Source organism: Enhydra lutris, unplaced genomic scaffold, assembly GCF_002288905.1.
Source record: "Enhydra lutris kenyoni isolate GAN:26980312 unplaced genomic scaffold, ASM228890v2 scaffoldscaffold44, whole genome shotgun sequence".
NCBI classification, from domain to species: Eukaryota; Metazoa; Chordata; class Mammalia; order Carnivora; family Mustelidae; genus Enhydra; species Enhydra lutris.
This window is the reverse complement of record NW_019154128.1, coordinates 12,286,460-12,305,258: the sequence shown is the minus strand read 5'-3', so window position 1 is coordinate 12,305,258 and position 18,799 is coordinate 12,286,460. Positions and strand designations below refer to the sequence as shown.

Below are 18,799 nucleotides of genomic sequence, written 5' to 3'. Positions count from 1 at the left end.
TGTTAGGAAGGCTTGACTTCCAAGATCATTTTGAATCTTATCTAAAATATTTCCTGGTAAGGGTTTAGATTTGATATTATTATATTATTTAGATTTGCTATTATAGTACAAATAAAATATCGAAGGGAATCTAATTTCTTTACAATGTTGCAGGCTAGAGGCCACTGATAATTTCATAGCTTTAGAGCATTTGGAAATGCACAGATATAATGATCTATAGCCATTGGATTTAAGAATTGGAAGAACCCTCAGAAATCAATTCAACCCTTCCATTTTATTCTTGAAGCCAGAGCCCAAATATGATTTGTCTGAAGTCCTAAAATTAGTTATTGATGGCCATGAGAACTAGACACTAGTTCTCAGGATTTCAGGACTAGCCACCAGGGTTGGAGCAATATAGGGTAGTGATTAAGAAACTGGGCCCTGGCGGGACAGCTGGGTGGCTCAGTCAGTTAAGCGTCTGCCTTTGACTCAGGTCCTGATGTTGGGGTCCTGGGATCAAGCCCCACATCGGGCTCTCTGCTCAGGGGAAGCCTGCTTCTCCCTCTCCCTCTGCCTCTTCCCCCTGCTCATTCTCTCTCTCACTCTCTCTTAAATAAATAAATAAATCTTTTAAAAAGAAGGAAAGAAAGAAAGAAAGAAAGAAAGAAAGAAAGAAAGAAAGAAAGAAAGAAAGGAAGGGAAAGAAAGAAAAGAAAGAAACTGGGTTGAGCTTTTGGGCTTAAATTGTGGGCTGTACCATTTCAGCTCTGTGTGCTTTGGTAAATCTCATTGTGCCCCCTTCACCGGCCATAATAATAGTACCTCCCTTACAGGGCAGTTTTCAGGATTAAATGAGATCATCTGTGTAAAGCAAACAGCCCAGCGTTTGCCAAGCAGTGAGTGTCCAATTAGCGATGCCATTAATAGTAGTAACAACTAGTACTGAGTACTTATTTGGTCTTCTAATTCATTTGATCCTCCCATCTACACTTACAGGGTAGATAGTACCGTTACTTCCAGAGAAGGAGATAGTGTAAGGGGAGCATAAGTGATTTACTTGGCTGCTAAAGCTAATAAGCCCCAGAGCTATCTTCCAGTTTGTCTTTGCTGTAGGAGGCGTGCAAGCTGACCGTGGCCGTGGTTGTAGTGCATCCTGTGTATTCCCTTCTCTTGGTGCTGCTGCAGGATCTTCCTTGTCCCATCTTCATTTCTCATCGGTCCCTTAGCTGCTTTCCCAGAGTCTGCTCTAAAACCGGCCATCCGACAGAAGGCTGGAACACACTCTCCATAGATTATCTCCTCGTCCCCACCAGAGTCGCGATGAAGCTGGGATGCCTTTCATCTTTCCCTTCCCTCAGGAGGTATCAGAAGTAAAATTTAAGTTTTTAATCTCAATGCATTTTTATTTTTTTATTTTTTATAATTAACATGTAATATATTGTTAGCCCCAGGGGTACAGGTCTGTGAATCGTCAGGCTTACACACTTCACAGCACTCACCATAGCACATACCCTCCCCAATGTCCATAACCCAATTCAATGCATTTTTCAAAATCAAATCACACCCGGAAATGGGCCCATCTTGTAGTCCTAGAGGAATTTATTGTTGAAATCCTTGGGTAATTTTTTGTGCCCCCTTCTCTTCCTTCCACGTGCTCACTGTGTGTCCTTCATTTAGTTCATGTGGCTTCTCCAGGAATAGGAGAAGAAACAAAATTGCAAAGCAATTCATTTAGACCCTTGTTTTCATAATCTAGAGGATGGCAGTATAAGACACAGGCTCAGGTTAGAGTCATATTACCTGGGTTTGAATGGTAACTTCATGACAAAATATCTGTCTGATTTGGGGGGAGGTTTCTTAACCTCTCTGTGCCTTCATTTCCTCATCGACCTCATAGTGTCCGGACAGCAGTCAGCATTCAGTCCATGTTAGCACGCCAGCATGGGGGCAGGGTGGGGGGGGCAAGCTTCCACCTGCTCTCTGTGCTGGGCGATGCCAACCCCCTTTCACCCAGATGTGCTGGTGTTCTCTGTGATCTGGCTCCACAACCATAGGGAAGCCTGGCCTTAATAATTTATTGTGCAGAACAAGTCTGTTAAAGGGTCAGTGCAGGAGGACAAGTATAGAACAAGCTTTGTCCATTTTTATGAAATTCTTGCTTACAATCAGTTTTCAAAGTCCCCACAGCTAGGGCGAGCTTTCCCAAAAGTCAGTTTCGGTTTGATTTTACAGGTTATCAATTAGGAATCATAATCTCCCTGAAACTATCATAAAAATACAATCAAGGTTGATAAAATTTCCTGGATAGAAACACGTCAAAATAATACCACTGACAAATAGGAGTTATAACCGTAGCTCACATGATAAGAATTTCGCTCCATGTCAGGCACTGTTCTAAGTGCCTTACGTGCATTTTCTCATTTAATCCTCACAACCATGCTGTGAGCGGCTACTTTTACTGCGAGCACATAAACTGAGGCATTGCGAAACAGCGCCAGCTGAAATAGCAACACCCCTCCCCTGGGCATCCTTATTGTGGATTTCATTATCTTCTGCTTTTATTTACGTCTTCATTTTTTAAGAGTTTGTTTATGTATTTATTTGAGAGAGACAGAGAGCACCAGCAGGAGGAGGAGCAGAGGAGAAGGGAGAGGGAAGGGGGAGAAAGAATCTTAAGCAGACTCTGTGCTGAGCCAAGCCCGACTCGGGGCTTGATCTCATGACCTTGAGATCATGACCTGAGCCAAAACCAAGAGTTGGAGGTTTAACGACACCCACATGCCCCTAACGTTTTATTTTCTTCACAACATTAAGCACTGTGTGGAATTTCCTTGTTTATTGTCCGTTGCCCCTCTTGAAGTTATTTGGGCAAGGGCTTTGTTTTAATCACTGCTCTATCCGCAGCTCCTGGAATAGGCCTGGCTGCCAGTAAATGTAAGTTGAACGAAGGGATGAATGAGGCTTAGAAACTTTAAGGAGCTTGCCCAAGGTCACGACCATCAGTGCCAATGTGCGAGCTGGACTCTAAGTCCAGAGCATGAGATCTGGTTTTTTATTGTAACTGTTTATAGCTTGAAGGCCTCCTGGACATAATCAAACCCAAGCCTAGTATCTTCCCAGTGAGGATCCTGAAGCCCAGAAAGGCTAAATTACTTACCAATGTCATACAGATTATTAGTGAACGAGCCAGAATCAGACCCCAATCTACTAGTGGGTGTTTTTGTACCAGGAATCCAGCCTCCTCACTTCATATAAAGTTGAAGGGAAACCCTATATGCGTTTGCTATACATCATCCACCTATTTATTCATGGCACAAACCTAAGTCATACTGGATACTTTACTCTCTCTTACCATCCCATTCTTCTAATTGACTAGTAAGTCTTGTCAGTGTACTTTCTAAGTATAGTTCATACCTTTTCACTTTTTACCTTTCCTCCTCTCTGCGAACCATCACCCAGACCACCATCAGCACTCACCTAGGTCATTGCAGAAGCCTCCAACCTCGTTTCTCCCCACCTCCTCTTGCCCCTCTTCAGTCTGTTTTCTTTAGGGTAGTCAGACTTATCTTCTGAAATATAAGTCTGATCATTACACTCTACTGCTCAAAATTTATCACTTCTATTAAGATATGATTTGAAAATCTTAACAGGATTTTGAGCCTGTGGGATCTGGCCCCTAGCCATCCCTCCAGTCACCCCGCCACTGTTCTTTTCCTTTCTCGAGTATTCTGCAGCTCCACTGACCCTGTTTCCATTCCTAGAATATCAAACTATTCTCCTCTTCAAAACTTTATCTCCTGGGGCTCCCCTAGAATGGACCCTCCCCTCTACCCATCCCCTTCTTCCTCCTAAGTTGGCCCTTTGTTCTCTGGGGCTCGGCTTGCATGCCATTTCTACAGGGAAGTGTTCTCTGACGGACTCCTCCCAACATCCCTTCCAGCCAAGTGAAGTCCCCTATGGTATGTTCTCAGAAGTACACTCTATTTTTCCTACATAGCCTTTATTACAATTAGGCACATCATTTGTATAATTATTTATTTAATATCTCCTTCTCTTACTAGATGGGAGCTCCAGTGACCATGCTGTCTCATTCCCTGCTGATCCATAGGGCCTGAAACATACTGGTGCCCCCCAAATATTTATGGGGTATTCTATAGTTCCCTTTTGGATTTCCACTCTGGGTTGAAACATGAATGCAAAGCAGAAATGTTTAAGGAAAAGGAGACAGAGGAAATGGAAAACAGAGGAAATGGAAGACAGTGCAAGAGGTTTACATACCCATTTCACATGAACTGCTTTTCCTTTTAGTAACACCTGCTAATGAATACTTTCTTCCAGAAGACGTAACAGCTTAGCTAAGTGTGTGGTGGCCTCCCCATTGGAGTCTCAGACTTGGGAGAGGCCTTACTTCTGACTCCTGCATGATGGACGTGATCCTTGCTTTTGAGGGGGATAAAGAAGACTGCTGCTGGGTAGATATCAGTTGATCAGAGTAAAGCCATCTCTGTGCTTCGAGAGCTGGGTGTGTTGCCCCCAAGGGCCAAGTACAGGCTCTTAGAGTGAAAAGCTGGAGTCAGTAGTCTGCTGGTCTGATGCCATCTGACAAATTCTCAGGACTTTCCTCCAACATGAACTCCAGAAAAGCAAAAAGATCTCCAATGCAAGTGATCTAGGAGGAAGGACCCATGCTCAGTTAGAGATTTAGGTCTCTTAATATCTACATAGTTAATTTTAGGGTGGTTCAGCCCTCAGGTTAATAATGGATGTATTGTTGGTTTCCAGGTTAATTGTAAAACTTGGCATTTAAAATAATTCTGTACTAGCTGCTTAACAAACAACAAAAAAGTGGCTGCATACAGAAAATGGATCACATTGACAACTTTCCCCCCCATTATTGCTACATAGGCAGCTAGTTTTTCTTATTTTTGTGTTGGCTGGCTACAGCTTTCTGAAGTTTGTTAGATCTAGCAGACCTGTCCTGACAGAGGCATCTGGAAGGAAGCCATCCTTTGTTTGAAAGAAAATGGAATGAAATCAAATGACCATGGAAACCCAAGTATAATATACAATTCTTTTTCTTCTTCCAAACAGAGGTCTTGTTTAGTTAATGCTTTATGGAAGCCCAGTGGATGAAGAAAGACTTTTCTCCTATGAGTTAAACTAATTCAATTTATATAGAAAGCACTAAAGCATAGGGAGTTATAGGCTTCCAAATAATTTTTGAGGAAGTATCCTAATTCATGACGTGTGTTTAGGAAACAATTTATCTAGAATAAGTCATTAATTAAAATGTCTTGTGATGCTTTTTGGGGGACCAATACTTTAGCAACTCCAAATGCCTCTTTGGTCATTTTTCTTTGTCTCATCGAGTGATGTCAATAATATAGTGGAAATACCTGTAATTGATTGATAGAGCCCTATGATATTATTAATGGAGTATAAAAATCTTGAGCGTAAGAAAATCTTCCCTACTAGTGTCATTGGGTTGTATGTCCTTCTAAAATATATTCTCATCATTTTCCAATGAGTTTCTCTTTGTTTCATGAAGTCCTTCTGGTCACTGTTCTTCTGGGATATATACTGAAACCCCACCACTCAAAGTTTAAAGTATTTGGCAAAGAAATGTACTCTGTGAGAGATAAGAATAGTTATAATGTGTCTTGGGTTCTAGAATTAGCCTATAAACCATTACATTCAAAAGACCATACATTTCTGGATTTCAGGTAAACTCAGAGGTTGAACAATGCATTAAAGTCCAGAAACCTCAGTAAGCCACTATAAAGAAGATGTTTTTAAAACCTACGCCCACAAGGATGATAGAATGAGGGGACATACAACAACATAATTTTGGAAGCTGGGAAGCAAATGGATGAGAAGTCATTGACTTAGCAGATATGAGAAAGCTGAAAACCAAACCAATTCATACTTCTGAAACTTTGAAAGTCTCCGAAGTTGGGGCATTTGTACAAGTAGGAGTTGAAGGGGGCTAAAACAAGGAAGATTGATCAAAAACTGTTTGTAAAGTAGTTACATACCTATTCCAGACTACTGAGTAACTTCTTTCTCTGAACTCCAAAATGAAAGAGATTTGTTCTACAGAGAGGGTTAAACTGAAGGGTGTTTGGTTGAGGGACACCAGGCACAGCTGAAATCAGAGAGCGTACCAGAAGCAGGCTAGAGTGAGCGTACACAAGAGCCACCTTCACTCCACTCCATCCCCCAACACTCAGCCATCTTCACTTCCAACCAGCTTTTTATCTTTCTATTATTATGTTTAAGCAAACAATAAAGAATTACTAGATATCTGAGTAAAGTTTTAATGTGAAAGGTACCAAAATCAATTAATAGGAAAAAGCAACATGAAGAAAATAGACTATGTAGGAATAAGAAAACTTAAACTGTAATTAATATTTTCAAATAATTTTTTAAAAGATTGATTCATGAAACAGGAAGAAGATGCTCTAAAAAAGAAATATTCAGAGGACTACCAACAAAAATAGCATAAATGTAGGGCACCTAGGTGGCTCAGTCAGTTAAGTGTCTGACTCTTGATTTTGGTTCAGGGTCCTGGGATCAGGTCCCACACTGGGTTCTGCACTCAGGGGAAAGTCTGCTTGTGGATTCTCCCTCTCCCTCTCTCTCTGTGCCCCTCTTCCCACCCATTTGTGCACTCTCTCTCTCTCAAATAAATCTTAAAAAAAAAAAAAACAGCATAAATGAGAAGTACAATAAAAGAGTTGGAAGATAAAGTTGAGGAAATTTCCAAGAAAATAGAAAACAGTATGAGATAGAAAGCAGGAAAGAAAATATAAGAAAATTAGAGGACGAGTTCAGGATATTCAACATCCAAATAATAGGAGCTCTAGATAAAGAGGACAGGAAGTAATCAATGGAACTTCCCAAGAAACTTTCCAAGATCTGAAGAGCATGGAGTCTCCAGATTGAGATTACCCACTGAATCATGGACGTTCCCAAACATTCACCTCCATACACTTTTTTTCAAGAAGCTACTGAAGGATGTCTTGCACTAAAATGAGGAAGTAAACCAAGAAAGGAAGACAAACAGTAGAAGAAACAAGAGATGCAATACAGGAGAAGGACAAAAGGGAGTCTGGAATGGTATGAAAATTGATTCTACGGTATCAGCTGTGCACCAAGCACAGGGGGCATTCAGTCCAGGCTAAGGCAGGTGGGAAGGCACCAAGAGAGAATTCCTCATGAGGTGGATAGAATACCTGATGTGAATGAATGTACTGAGAAGGCAAATTTGACAACTGGATTTTGAGATTGAATAAAAAACCTTAGCAAAGGAGAAAAAAAAATAGACAATTATAAACTCCACATGTGGGGAAATTATACAAGAGAGAAATAACAATCACAGTTTATTACATGACTCAGTATTATTTCCTGGTCATAATGAAATTGACAATGACTCTATATTACCAAAATTATAACATCTATAGTTGGAAGATGGTGATGATGGGTGGATAAGGAGCATAATGTGTGTGGTATGGGGTGAGGAGTATAGATGAAAGAGAAAGAAGCTTATCTTCCATAGTGGGGGGTCAATAGATTCTACCTAAAACTGAAAAATCAAGAAGTGACAATACAAACATATGTGGAAATATGGAGGTAATTGCCAGACGCATCAATTAAAAGAATTGGAAGTAGCAGTTTCTGAGAAAGGAGAAAGATTGAGTCAGAGGGGCTGGGTACTAATCTTAATCATAATCATTTGTCTTAATCATTTTTTGTCTTAGTCATTCTCACTGAACTCAGTGGCTCTTTAAACTCTGTATAAGTTCTTTACAAATAAAATCCTTAAAAAAAAAAAGACCATTATAGTTCTACAAATAGAAATGAGAAAACTTTTTAAAATAATGGCATTATTTTTTTTAATTTTTAATTTTTTATTAACATAAAATGTATTATTAGCCCCAGGGGTACAGGTCTGTGAATCGCTGGGTTTACACACTTCACAGCACTCATCATAGCACATACCTTCCCCAATGTCTATAACCCCACCCCCCTCCCTACCCCCCCTCCCCCTCGACAACCCTTAGTTTGTTTTGTGAGATTAAGAGTCGCTTATGGTAAGAGTCGCTTATGGTTTCTCTCCCTCCTGATCTCATCTTGTTTCATTTTTTCCTTCCCTACTCCTCAAACCCCCCACTTTGGTTCTCAACTTCCTCATATCAGGGAGATCATATGATAATTGTCTTTCTCTGACTGACTTAAAATAATGGCATTGTTAAGATGTAATTCACATACTACACAATTCACCCAATGATTTTTAGTATATCCACAGAGTTGTGCAACCATCACCACCATTTTAGTGTATTTCATCACCTCTAAAAGGTCACTCCACGTTTACTCTCAACCATCGCAGCCCTAGACAATCACCGCTGTATATTCTGTCTCTGTGAATTTGTTTATTCTGAGCATTTCATATAAATGGAAACATGCCACATGTGGTTCTTTGTGTTGGGCTTCCTTCACTCAGCGTAATGCTTTCATGTTCCACCTATGTTGTAGCATGAATCAGTACTTTATTTCTTTTTATTGCCATATAATAGTCCATTGAATGGCCCTGCCACATTTTATCTGCTCATTGGTTGATGGAGGTTGGGGTTGTTTCTGCTTTTTGCTATGATGAATAATGCCGCTATGAACATTCATTGACAACTTTTTGTGTGGCATGTTTTCTTTTCTCTTGCATACGTTCCTAGGAGTGGAATTATTGGGCCAGATGTTAATTCTACATTTAAATTTTTGGTGAACTGCCAGACTGTTTTCCAAAGCAGCTGCACCATTTTCAATATTTACTCCTCATCCTCGCCAGTGGTTGCTATTGTCTGACTTTTTGGTTATAGCCATCCTAGAAGGCGTGAAATGGTATCTCATTATGGTGTTGGTTTGCACTGAGATAACTTTGGAAAACATAATAGATTGGCAAAAATAAAATAGGTTGCCAAACCTCATCTTGACAAGACTTTGGGGAAATAAACACTCTTATTTGGAGGTACAGTTTGGTACAAATGTTTTGGAGGATAGTCTGATATATCACAGCGTGATAGGTACTTAACCTTTGGCCAGATTTCCCATTTCTGAGTATTTGACCTATAGAGAAAAAAATCCTGTTTTGGGGGGAAAATGTGTCTTCATGGTACCACTGTTTATAATCTCATAGTACCAAAACCTCAAAATAACTTGAACGTCTCTCAAGAAGAAATTGGTTAAATAAATTATGATGCAAACATCAAATCAGGCAGTCATTAAAAATAATGATGCAAGGGGGAGCCTGGGTAGCTTCGTTGGTTAAGCGTCCAACTCTTGATCTCAGTTCAGGTCTTGATCTCATGGTCATGAGTTTGAGCCCTGTGTTGGGCTTCATGCTGGGGCATGGAGCCTACTTTAAAAAAAAAAAAAATGATGCAGTTACATTTTTACTCTCATGGGAAGTTACTCATGACATATTGAGTGGGGCAGAGTCAGATTGACAAATACCTGCATGATAAGATCCCATTTGTGTAAAGTATCTTTGTGTTTCAGAGAGCTTTTTTTAGAATGATGTCCAAAATGTTACTAGAGGTTATACATTAGTGGGGTAATTTAAGGTGATTTTATTAACTTTGTTCTACATATTTTTGTATTTAATTTAGTTAAAAATCAACCTCTATAATTTCTTGAGAAAATTATAAAACTCTCTTTAAAGACTCTGCATTTAAAAGTCACATTTTTATACTTAATCAAAGCTTGAGTTTTAGTTAAATACCCTTCCCCTATCATTACTTTTTTAAACCTCAAAACCATCTACTAAAGGCATAAAGAAATTCATTATGCTGATGATTATATATACTTGGTGTGGAACACTGTCTTGGGCTCTTCCTTCAGAGAATTTTATTATATACTTTATTCTTTACAGAATATGGAGGTATACCGGGCATTAGGACTTCAGGGTTGTAGCAAAGTTCATGCATGGGAACAGGACAAAAAGGTTCTCCATCTGTTCTGGTCTTTGGGATAATTGTCAGGGTCCACATATTCTCTCTTCTACCCTTTTATCCCCTCCAGGAGAATAACATTAACAACTAATTTTTCTTTGAGTTCATTATGAGTTAGGAACTGTTCTAAAGACATTTCATGTATTTTACTTATTTAATGCTCACAACCATTCTATGAAGTTGATACTACAATTACATTATTTTACAGATGAGGAAGCTGAGGCACAGAGAGGTTAGGTAAACTATCCAAGGTCACTCAGCCAGGGAATGCAGCCCAACAAGCTGGGACTGGAGCCCAACGAGTCTGGTTCCAAAGCTCCTGTAATCTTAATTGCTATGCTCCACTGCCTTTCTGACTTTCTTCCTAAATATGACTCCAAACACTTCTTGTTGGTTTACTTTGTTCTCTCCCAAACTGTCATTCCTACCAGAAATACCATGGAGGCTGAGCTAGTTTACACTTGGGCAGACTTCCCTGCTCCAAAGGCTTCTGAGGGGTCAGTGTCTTTGCTGTTCATCTACCCACTGATTCCCTTAGGATTTTACTTACCATTTCTTTGACATCCTCTTCTCTGAAATGTTGAAATGTTTGGATTTCTCATTCTTTGAAGCTGGAGATGCGTCTAGGAGGAAAAAAAAAGTCACATTAGGTGTTTCAACTTTGCATCTAGACCCACGAGAACAGAGTTTAGTGCGAAAGCGGAGAACATTCATTGCTCTTTCCAGGACAGCGGGGCCTTTTCAACCCCAGGTGGAGCAGGGTGCTAGTGTCCTGCCTGACCTTTGAGTCTGAACCCTTGGCGAAAACCCAGTTTTTATAAGGCTGTGGTTTATTCCGATCATAGGAGTGATACATATTCGTTGAAAAGATCTTTGGAAAATACAAAAAGTGTAAAGAAAAACATCAAAAGTACTTACAGCCCTATGACCCTGTGATAACCACTAGAGACTATCATTTCCAAGCATGTTTGTCTTTTTATTTAAGGCATTCATATTCATTCATGAAGACTAAGTCCTCAAAGGAAATGATTTGTTAAGTGATGATTTTAGAAAATGCCCATCTATGGAGTTTACTGCAGAGGTTGATGGTTAAATTCATTTATTTATTTAAATATTTTATTTATTTATTTGACAGGCAGAGATCACAAGTAGGCAGAGAGGCAGGCAGAAGAGAGAGGGGGAAGCAGGCTCCCTGCTGAGCAGAGAGCCCGATGTAGTGCTCAATCCCAGGACCCTGGGATCATGACCTGAGCCAAAGGCAGAGGCTTTAACCCACTGAGCCACCCAGGAGCCCCGATGGTTAAATTTAAAGATGTGGCAAAGTTGGTGAAACTTAAATTTCTTAATTTAAACCTCCAGTTTGATATTTCTAATTGAAAAAAGGAAATAATTGTGTGTATTTGAAAACATTAGGACAGATTCAAAGAAAAAGGTTTAATGATCTTGGTAGTTTTCTTTGCTCCTTACAAGTGTTTTTTCCATTTATTTTTGCCTCACATGAGCTGCATATACATTAGGTCTTCAACTGGTGTTTATGAATTGGCTGAAAAGAAGGTTCACATATGCAAGATCAGCTACCTGAAATACCATTAAAATTGAACTTTTATTATTTGTAATTTTGGTTGTTTTTGCTGTCTTGTTGTAATAGAAATTTAGTAAAATTTATTTGGGATATTTTACTGTTTTTCTGGGAAAAAAGCTATCATCAACAAAAAAAAAACTCATTTGATATGACATATTACAAGTAATAATTATGTTAAGTTTGATTCGAGTTGAAACAGCTTGTACTGAACATTATTTTTAAAAGCCATTTCTTAAGAGAATGATTATAGAACAGACTCCTATAATCAAAAAGTGTTTCCTCTTGTGTTTTCCAGGCATCTGGCCATCTGAAGAGGTTTTGGCTTACTATTGCCTCAAGCACAGAAATGTATTCAGGTACAAAGCTATCCTTAAAAAAATACTTTTTAGTGATTATGAGTATTATATCTGCATATTAAAGATTGCCATGATTACATTCTTCAAATTAAGTTGTTAAAAAATATGTAAGAAAGAAAAGAAAAGAAAGAAGAAGGAAGAAAGGAAGGGGGGGAAGGGAGGGAGGAAGAAAGGAAAGAAGGAAGGAAAGAAAGGAAGGAAGGGAGGGAGGGAGAAGGAAGAAAAGAAGGGGAAAAGTTCATGGTGAAAACATGTTGCTTCTAAAAAGAAATCTGAATTGCCTTTGGGTACTAATACTGCACAAAAAGCACAGCAAGCTTTTTGCTATATGTCAAAGGCTTTTGATTTCCACTCAAGGCATTTTATTTCACTTTGATTTTGGGGAAACAAAAGTGAAGCTCCAATCAATCCTTACTGATTGTGAAGGTCAAAAAAAAAAAAAAAGAAAGAAAAAAGAAAAAAAAACCCACAATAAAGACATTATTTAAACTTATGCTAGGGAAATCACTACAGAATATTTGATAAATAAATACCCCCAGCCATTATTTAAATATGCCATCCCACCCCTGGTTTTAAAGGTATTTTATAGACCTAACAATATGTATTTGTAAAATATAAATTACTGTTACAGATTCATGCTACAGAAATAAAGGTTTTCAACTGTCAGTGTGCAATTATAGATCAAACCCATGGATGAGATTTAGGAAACAGAAAAAAAAAAAACACCTCCTTTTATTTAAAAATTCTAAAGATGTTTGGTAGATCCAGAAAATATAGGTTTTTCATTTTTAATTCTCATTTTATAAAAGTCACCCAACATATGCTTCCTGAACAGCCCATTATGATTCCAGACAAGTCATTAGTGATCATGGTGTGTGTTTTAACAATATGTACTTACAAGATTGGGTCAATAATATGTATTTTTTGAAGTTCCGTGGGTCCATATTTACCAAGCAGCCTATAATTGCTTTGAACAACTAAATACTCATTAAGTGTGTTTCGGAATATGAATGTCCTTGCTTGGCTTCTCTTCCTCTTCCCTCTCTTTGCACCCCCCCCCCTTCAATTCTCTCCTTCTCTCTTTTTCTTTTCTTCTGTCGAGGTAATAAACTTCCCAATCTGGGAAGAAGGAGCAATCTTAAGGTTGAAGCGTATAAAATGAGCACAGGGCAGTATTGACTTTGGGCCACAGAGCTGCTCTGGGAGTCTGGCATTTGCTCTTCTCCCTGTGCTTAAGCTTCACTGGAGCTCCAATCATCGAGCAGTGGTGTAGGGTAAGAATGTCACACGTTAAGGGCTGATATTTAGGCACAAAGGGGAAGGTGAGTGCAGACTGGCCCCCTAGACTGTCAGCTTTAACTCTGAGCCACTCTACTTTTGAGCGGTGAAGTCAGAGCCCCGTCATTGCTTTAGCTGCAGTTTGCTGGCTTAACCATATTATGTCCCTGCATTGTTTATTCACTGTGTTGTGTTGGGGTCAGTTGTGATTTAAGTGTTAATTGCTAAATGCTCTTTGTGTAATTGTTCTTTATGGGGGCGGTTCAGCTTTCCAAAATGTTTCAGTTTGGTTTCGAATTTTTTTTCAAAAATTTCAAGATTGCATTTGTGTGTGTGTGTGTGTGTGTGTGTGTGTTGTGTGTGTATTTGACAAAATATAGGTATATACACACTCCTATATGTTCTTCATTTACTTGTCTGTTTTTGAAGGAATGAATGTGGATTAACAGTGTTACCCTTTCCTAACAATTATCTTTCGCTACTCTAGCTAGTTTAGTTCTAAAAGACAGCGCCATTGACAAGGGAAAAAAAGGGAACCTTCTCAGATTTTTCAGCTCAGCGGTGGTAATGTTGCAGTGAACACTAATGAGGGAACCCCCACTGATTTGCCTGCTTTGTGACTTTTCTATTTCATAATTATTTTTAAAACGCAAAGCAACATGAGGTAGCCTAGTCATGTCTCTACAACTTCCTGGTAGCGCCGTTCTTACCGCAGATGGCAGTTTGTTCTTGTAACATATATATCTCTCTGACCATTTTCATCTAATTTGTATGGGTTCTACCATTTCTTTTCTCTCTTTCAGGGACCTTGCTGTGTGTGAGCTAGGGGGTGGCATGACATGCTTGGCTGGGCTCATGGTAGGTCTTTTCTCAATTCCAATCCCATTCAGAGGGAGGAACAAAAGGAAAAATGTTCCAGGGCCTCCAACTGCTGGGTCAGAGAACCGTCAACAGCATCAGCTGCGGTCAAGCTGCCGGGTCTTGAGAGACCTTCTAGATTGACTTACTTTCGGATCATATTGATTTTATGGTTGCCTCGATGAGCAGAAACATTTTACCTCAGTGTAGTCAATATCGCTTGTTGTGACATTCCAGGCCTTGCACGGTCTTTCTTTGCCATAGCGAAAGCATTTTTTTTTTTTTTTCAGATTATAGTCCCATTTGCTAAGATACAGGAATAGCCCGGCAAATCACAGTTGGAGCACCATGATATAGCTGCTAATGTTTTGCCTGCATTATTACACCAACAAACATGATCCAGAGCGCTCAGTAATTAGATTCTTTTGAATTAGATTGGCCATTCAGGAACGTCGTTCCCCATTCTCTGGGTTCTGAGTCATGTATTCAGGAGATATTATGTAGCAGCACAGTGCATTAGACAAGTTTTTATGTCTCTACAAATAAAAGCATATTGTTACACTGATTGGCATTTGACAAACCTGTCGCTCTTACACAATGTGTCGAGGTTACAGCCCAATGTGCGAGCATGTCAAAGCTCACAAAAAAATTACCCTCACAAAGCCATCTGCCTGCAATGCAAAGTTATATGAAGGGCATCAGGCAGTCAGACAGAAGCAAGCTGAAAGGCAGAGTGACAGCCTTGTATGATGGCTCTACCAGATAAACAGAAGCCCACAAATGAAAGCCTCTCAGAATACCATCATCCGCTGTCACAATGCAATTACCGAACAGAATGATAGCAAGATAGAGGCTCCCGCAAATGGAATGATAAAAGTATTGACTGATTTGATTGAATGATTAAAATAATGCAGACATAAAATGAAAAAAGATTGAAGATTGTTACAGAGAAATAGGTGAGGAAGCATGATACTGAAGGCTTGTCACTCCTGTCTTCACTTCCACACAGACAAGCATATTTGCTCATTGTTTGCTGTGCTCCTTTTTTTTTTTTCAGGTTGCTATTTCTGCAGATGTCAAAGAAGTTCTGTTAACTGATGGGAATGAAAAGGCCATCAGAAGTATCCTTATTCAGATAGAAAACGGGTTTGTTGTGCTCGTTCCTTTTTCCCGGCTGAGTAACAATTGATATAAAGAAAGACAGCATGGGGTATTAAAAAAGAATCCCCCCCACACACGTGATAAGTAATTAAGAAAAAGTGGAATATATGGACTTCATTTGGCGACGACTGTTTTTTCTTTTAGTTCGATAGATTTTTTTTTTTTTTTTTTTACGGTCACTTCTTGTGAAAGGAGCCCACAATTTGTGGACCACTCAAGGCAAAGAGAACAGTTGTTTCAGAATAATTTTCAGGCATTCCTCTCCTTTTATTGTCACTGAAATTTCCCAGTATAAAGTACATGATTGAATATTTATTATATCCACTATTGCTTGCAAAAACTAACTTCTGGCTTCATGTCCATTATGGGTTTGATCTTTCTTGGGTTTGATCTTGTGCATCTGTGCTAGGTAGGATGGGACCTACTCTAATTGTCGAGAGGTTACCTATAGCTCCCCACTGGAAACCACTATCAGCTTTTCATTATTTCCTTTTATTTAGGATTATAAAAGTGATCTCTTTTTTTTTTCTGCTATGCTATTACAGTTCCAAGCCCATTATATTAGATTATGCTTTACTAATATGTACACAGAGTTCCTGAAAATTGAACTGTACTTTAACTAAGAAAGCAAGCATAATTTGTGGCTACTTTAGCAATCGAGCTGATTTGTTCAGGCGCAGTTAACAGCCGTTAGAAATTGAGAGAAGTGGAAGATATATTTGCTTTGGGTTTTTGGTATGCCTTACATTTACATTATGAAGGAGGCAATCCGCTTATTTGCATCTTAGACCCCGAAAATGCCAAAGCAGTTTTCGATTTTTGCGGCTTCTTACAGAAAGCCCCTTTTTGATTTTCTTTTTCTACCTTTGCTCCACGATCATTTAAAAATAAAATTTGCAGCAGCTCAATCAGGCTGCTCAAATAGGAGAAAGGAGGTACAAGAAGCACAGTAGCTAATATTGTTCAGCAGCACTGGTGTGCTCTGCAGAGCCCCACCCAGCTAATTGCCTGACAGACTTAAAAAAAAAAATTCAGGAAGGAAAAACAGCCAATCACAATCCGGGCCTTTCACACAAGGGAAAGAGATCACAAAAGGTGCTTCCTTTTTTAAGATGCAGGATTTTAATCATGATCTTCAGACTGTCGCAAGTTTCTCAAAATATTCCCGGAGATGAGCCGATGTTGTTTCATTCACTCTGCTATATTCTGAGTTATGCCTCGCACTGTATCATTTCACTGTGTTCCTCCTCCGCATGTCAGGGAGCACAGAGAGCGAGAGGAAGGCAGGTATGCTGGCTCAGCCCCAGTGGATGGTTTTTTTGTGGGGGGAGGAGGGCAAAAGAGGGAAGGAGGATTATTGGACAGGAGAGGGTCATTAGAGCCACAGAAACTTTGAGATTGGGCCCGGCAACCTGAGGTTTTTCTCAAGTCAGCAGGTGTCTCATTTAATAGAGTCAGAAACAAATTAGAACTTTTATCAAACTATAGGAACATCTGTAGTCAGTATGTAAATTTAATTGTACTCAAATTATTATTGAGCTAAAGTACAGCGCTTCCAGAGAAGGGAAGCAATGCTAATGTCATTAATTAGCACACCTTTGCTTTGCACAGCAAAGATGCCATGCCAGCTCTTGAAATCAGAGAGGAAATCTCCGATTCTGTATTCACTCTGCTGGCCTTTCAAAGAAATGATTGGTACAGCCCCCTCCCAAGAAAATGGATTTTTAACATTTGGTCCTCAGAAGCTCAGCCCTGAGAGTGCTTTATTGTGCTGGGTTTTACAATGGGTTTAATATAGCGGGGTGCCAAAGGGCAGGAGGGGAAGAACTTTACAATGTAGATAAAGTAGGTCCTTTCAGGATGCAGACCAAAACCGGTAGTGTGTTTTATTTCATCTCTTAGGACTTTCCTGATGGAGTTCAGTTTTTATCATGCAGTTGTTCCATGTTTGTGGGCTTTTTCTTTTGTAATTAGATCTAATTTTTTTTTTAATTAAGAGAAAAAAAAAACATGCCTAACGCCTTAAAAATTGGCAATGTATTTTTCCTGCTTTTAATACTAATGTTATTCTTGATTTGCTAACAGAGCTTACAATTGGCATTCATTGTAAGCTGTTGTGCTAAGTAAGGTTAATATGAATGAAATTTTTTTTTCTATTTGTGTGCCCACTTTCTGTAAGAATAACTAATTCACTGACTCACATACTATTGATGCATATAGATTGAAACAAATTCATTTAAAAATTACTGTTTACATCTTTCCTTTAAAATTTTAGGAAGCCTAAATTATATAGTTGTAGGATATTATCCAAAAATTGCTTTCTAAAAAGTAAAAGTGGATGTCAACAAAAAAAAGGGGGGAGAACCATTGCCAGAAACCAGAATATCTCTAAGCAAAGCTGCTAATTATTCTTAATGGGCAAGATGAGCACATTAAGAAACAAATGAATACATCAGTGAAATGTAATTGAAAATAGACCTGGCAGTCCCATATCACATCTGAATATTGGCCTGTATATTATTCTCTTCATTTTAAAAATTATTTTTATTGTTCTTTGCATCTGAATTTAGTGAATCCAACTGAACCTTCACTTCCTAGTCTCTTAAGCTTCTAAGGTTCTGATTTTTACCTTTTAAAAAAGTAGCATTTTTTGATCCTTCCTTTTTATCTTCAATTATTTCTATTTTTTAAATATGTAAGGTAATGAATGGATGAGTTCTGAATCTTTATATCATAGAAGCCTATCAACCAGTTGTGAGGTTATTTGTAATCTTCCCTCAGATGTATCAGATGGTTTGGCTATGTCTTCCAGGGCTCTCTCCCTTGACCCTGGAAAGCTAGACGTTGATTTGAGATCTATTAAACAGAGATATCTGAAAAGAGATTAAGACTTGAGGTGTAAGTGAATGATGTAAGTCCTAAATATTTTCTCAGACTCATGGGTACGTGACCCTGAGGTTCTCCTTGGTCCTTAAACTGTACTGCTAGGTCTAATCTCGAACCCCTACCCAAGAGCTACCTCTCTTTACAGATGCCATTTATCTGTACCCACAGAGAACAAAGGATAAATTAGAAATGGCATCATTTGGTTCATCAGTTCTCAACTTCACCTAAGATAGTTTGAAACATGTTCCCTTTTCTTTGGCACAGCCCTGTTGGTGAAATAAAGGAAGAAATCTCCAAGTGCCTACAGATAATAATAACTCACTAAAGTTTGTGGCTGGTGATGACAATGACGTAAGAACAGAGGGGAGAAATGGTATACTGATCTATTATTGATGCCGAGCCTCTTCCCAATTGTAATGGATAAAAGTACAATACCTAGAGGTGAGCAGCCCTCTCTGGTTCACTCACTAATTCTGCCCACACAAGCACCCTGCCTTGACCCATCCTTAGGAAGCATCAAGCATGTTATCTGCAGAATGTAGCAGTGCTTGGTGATCCATTTCTTGTGCTTCTGATCCAAGCATCTTATTCCTACAGCAGACACAGTCTGGATCATGATATCAGGCTTAGGATTCACCCCAAATTGGTAAATCTCCCATGCATTTTAAAGGAGAAAAGCCCTGGCTTAACAT

The 18,799-nt window shown here is 39.1% G+C and overlaps 1 protein-coding gene across 1 annotated transcript in view; it reads left to right on the top strand.

Annotated features, from left to right (window-relative positions):
* The window catches only part of LOC111155906 (calmodulin-lysine N-methyltransferase), a 376,866-nt gene that overhangs the window by 307,143 nt on the left and 50,924 nt on the right, over positions 1-18,799 (top strand). Inside the window, exons 4-6 of the mRNA XM_022516370.1 lie at positions 11,864-11,924; positions 14,006-14,060; positions 15,118-15,181. Coding sequence (XP_022372078.1) covers positions 11,864-11,924; positions 14,006-14,060; positions 15,118-15,181 — 180 coding nt within the window. The remainder of the gene's footprint in view (positions 1-11,863; positions 11,925-14,005; positions 14,061-15,117; positions 15,182-18,799) is intronic.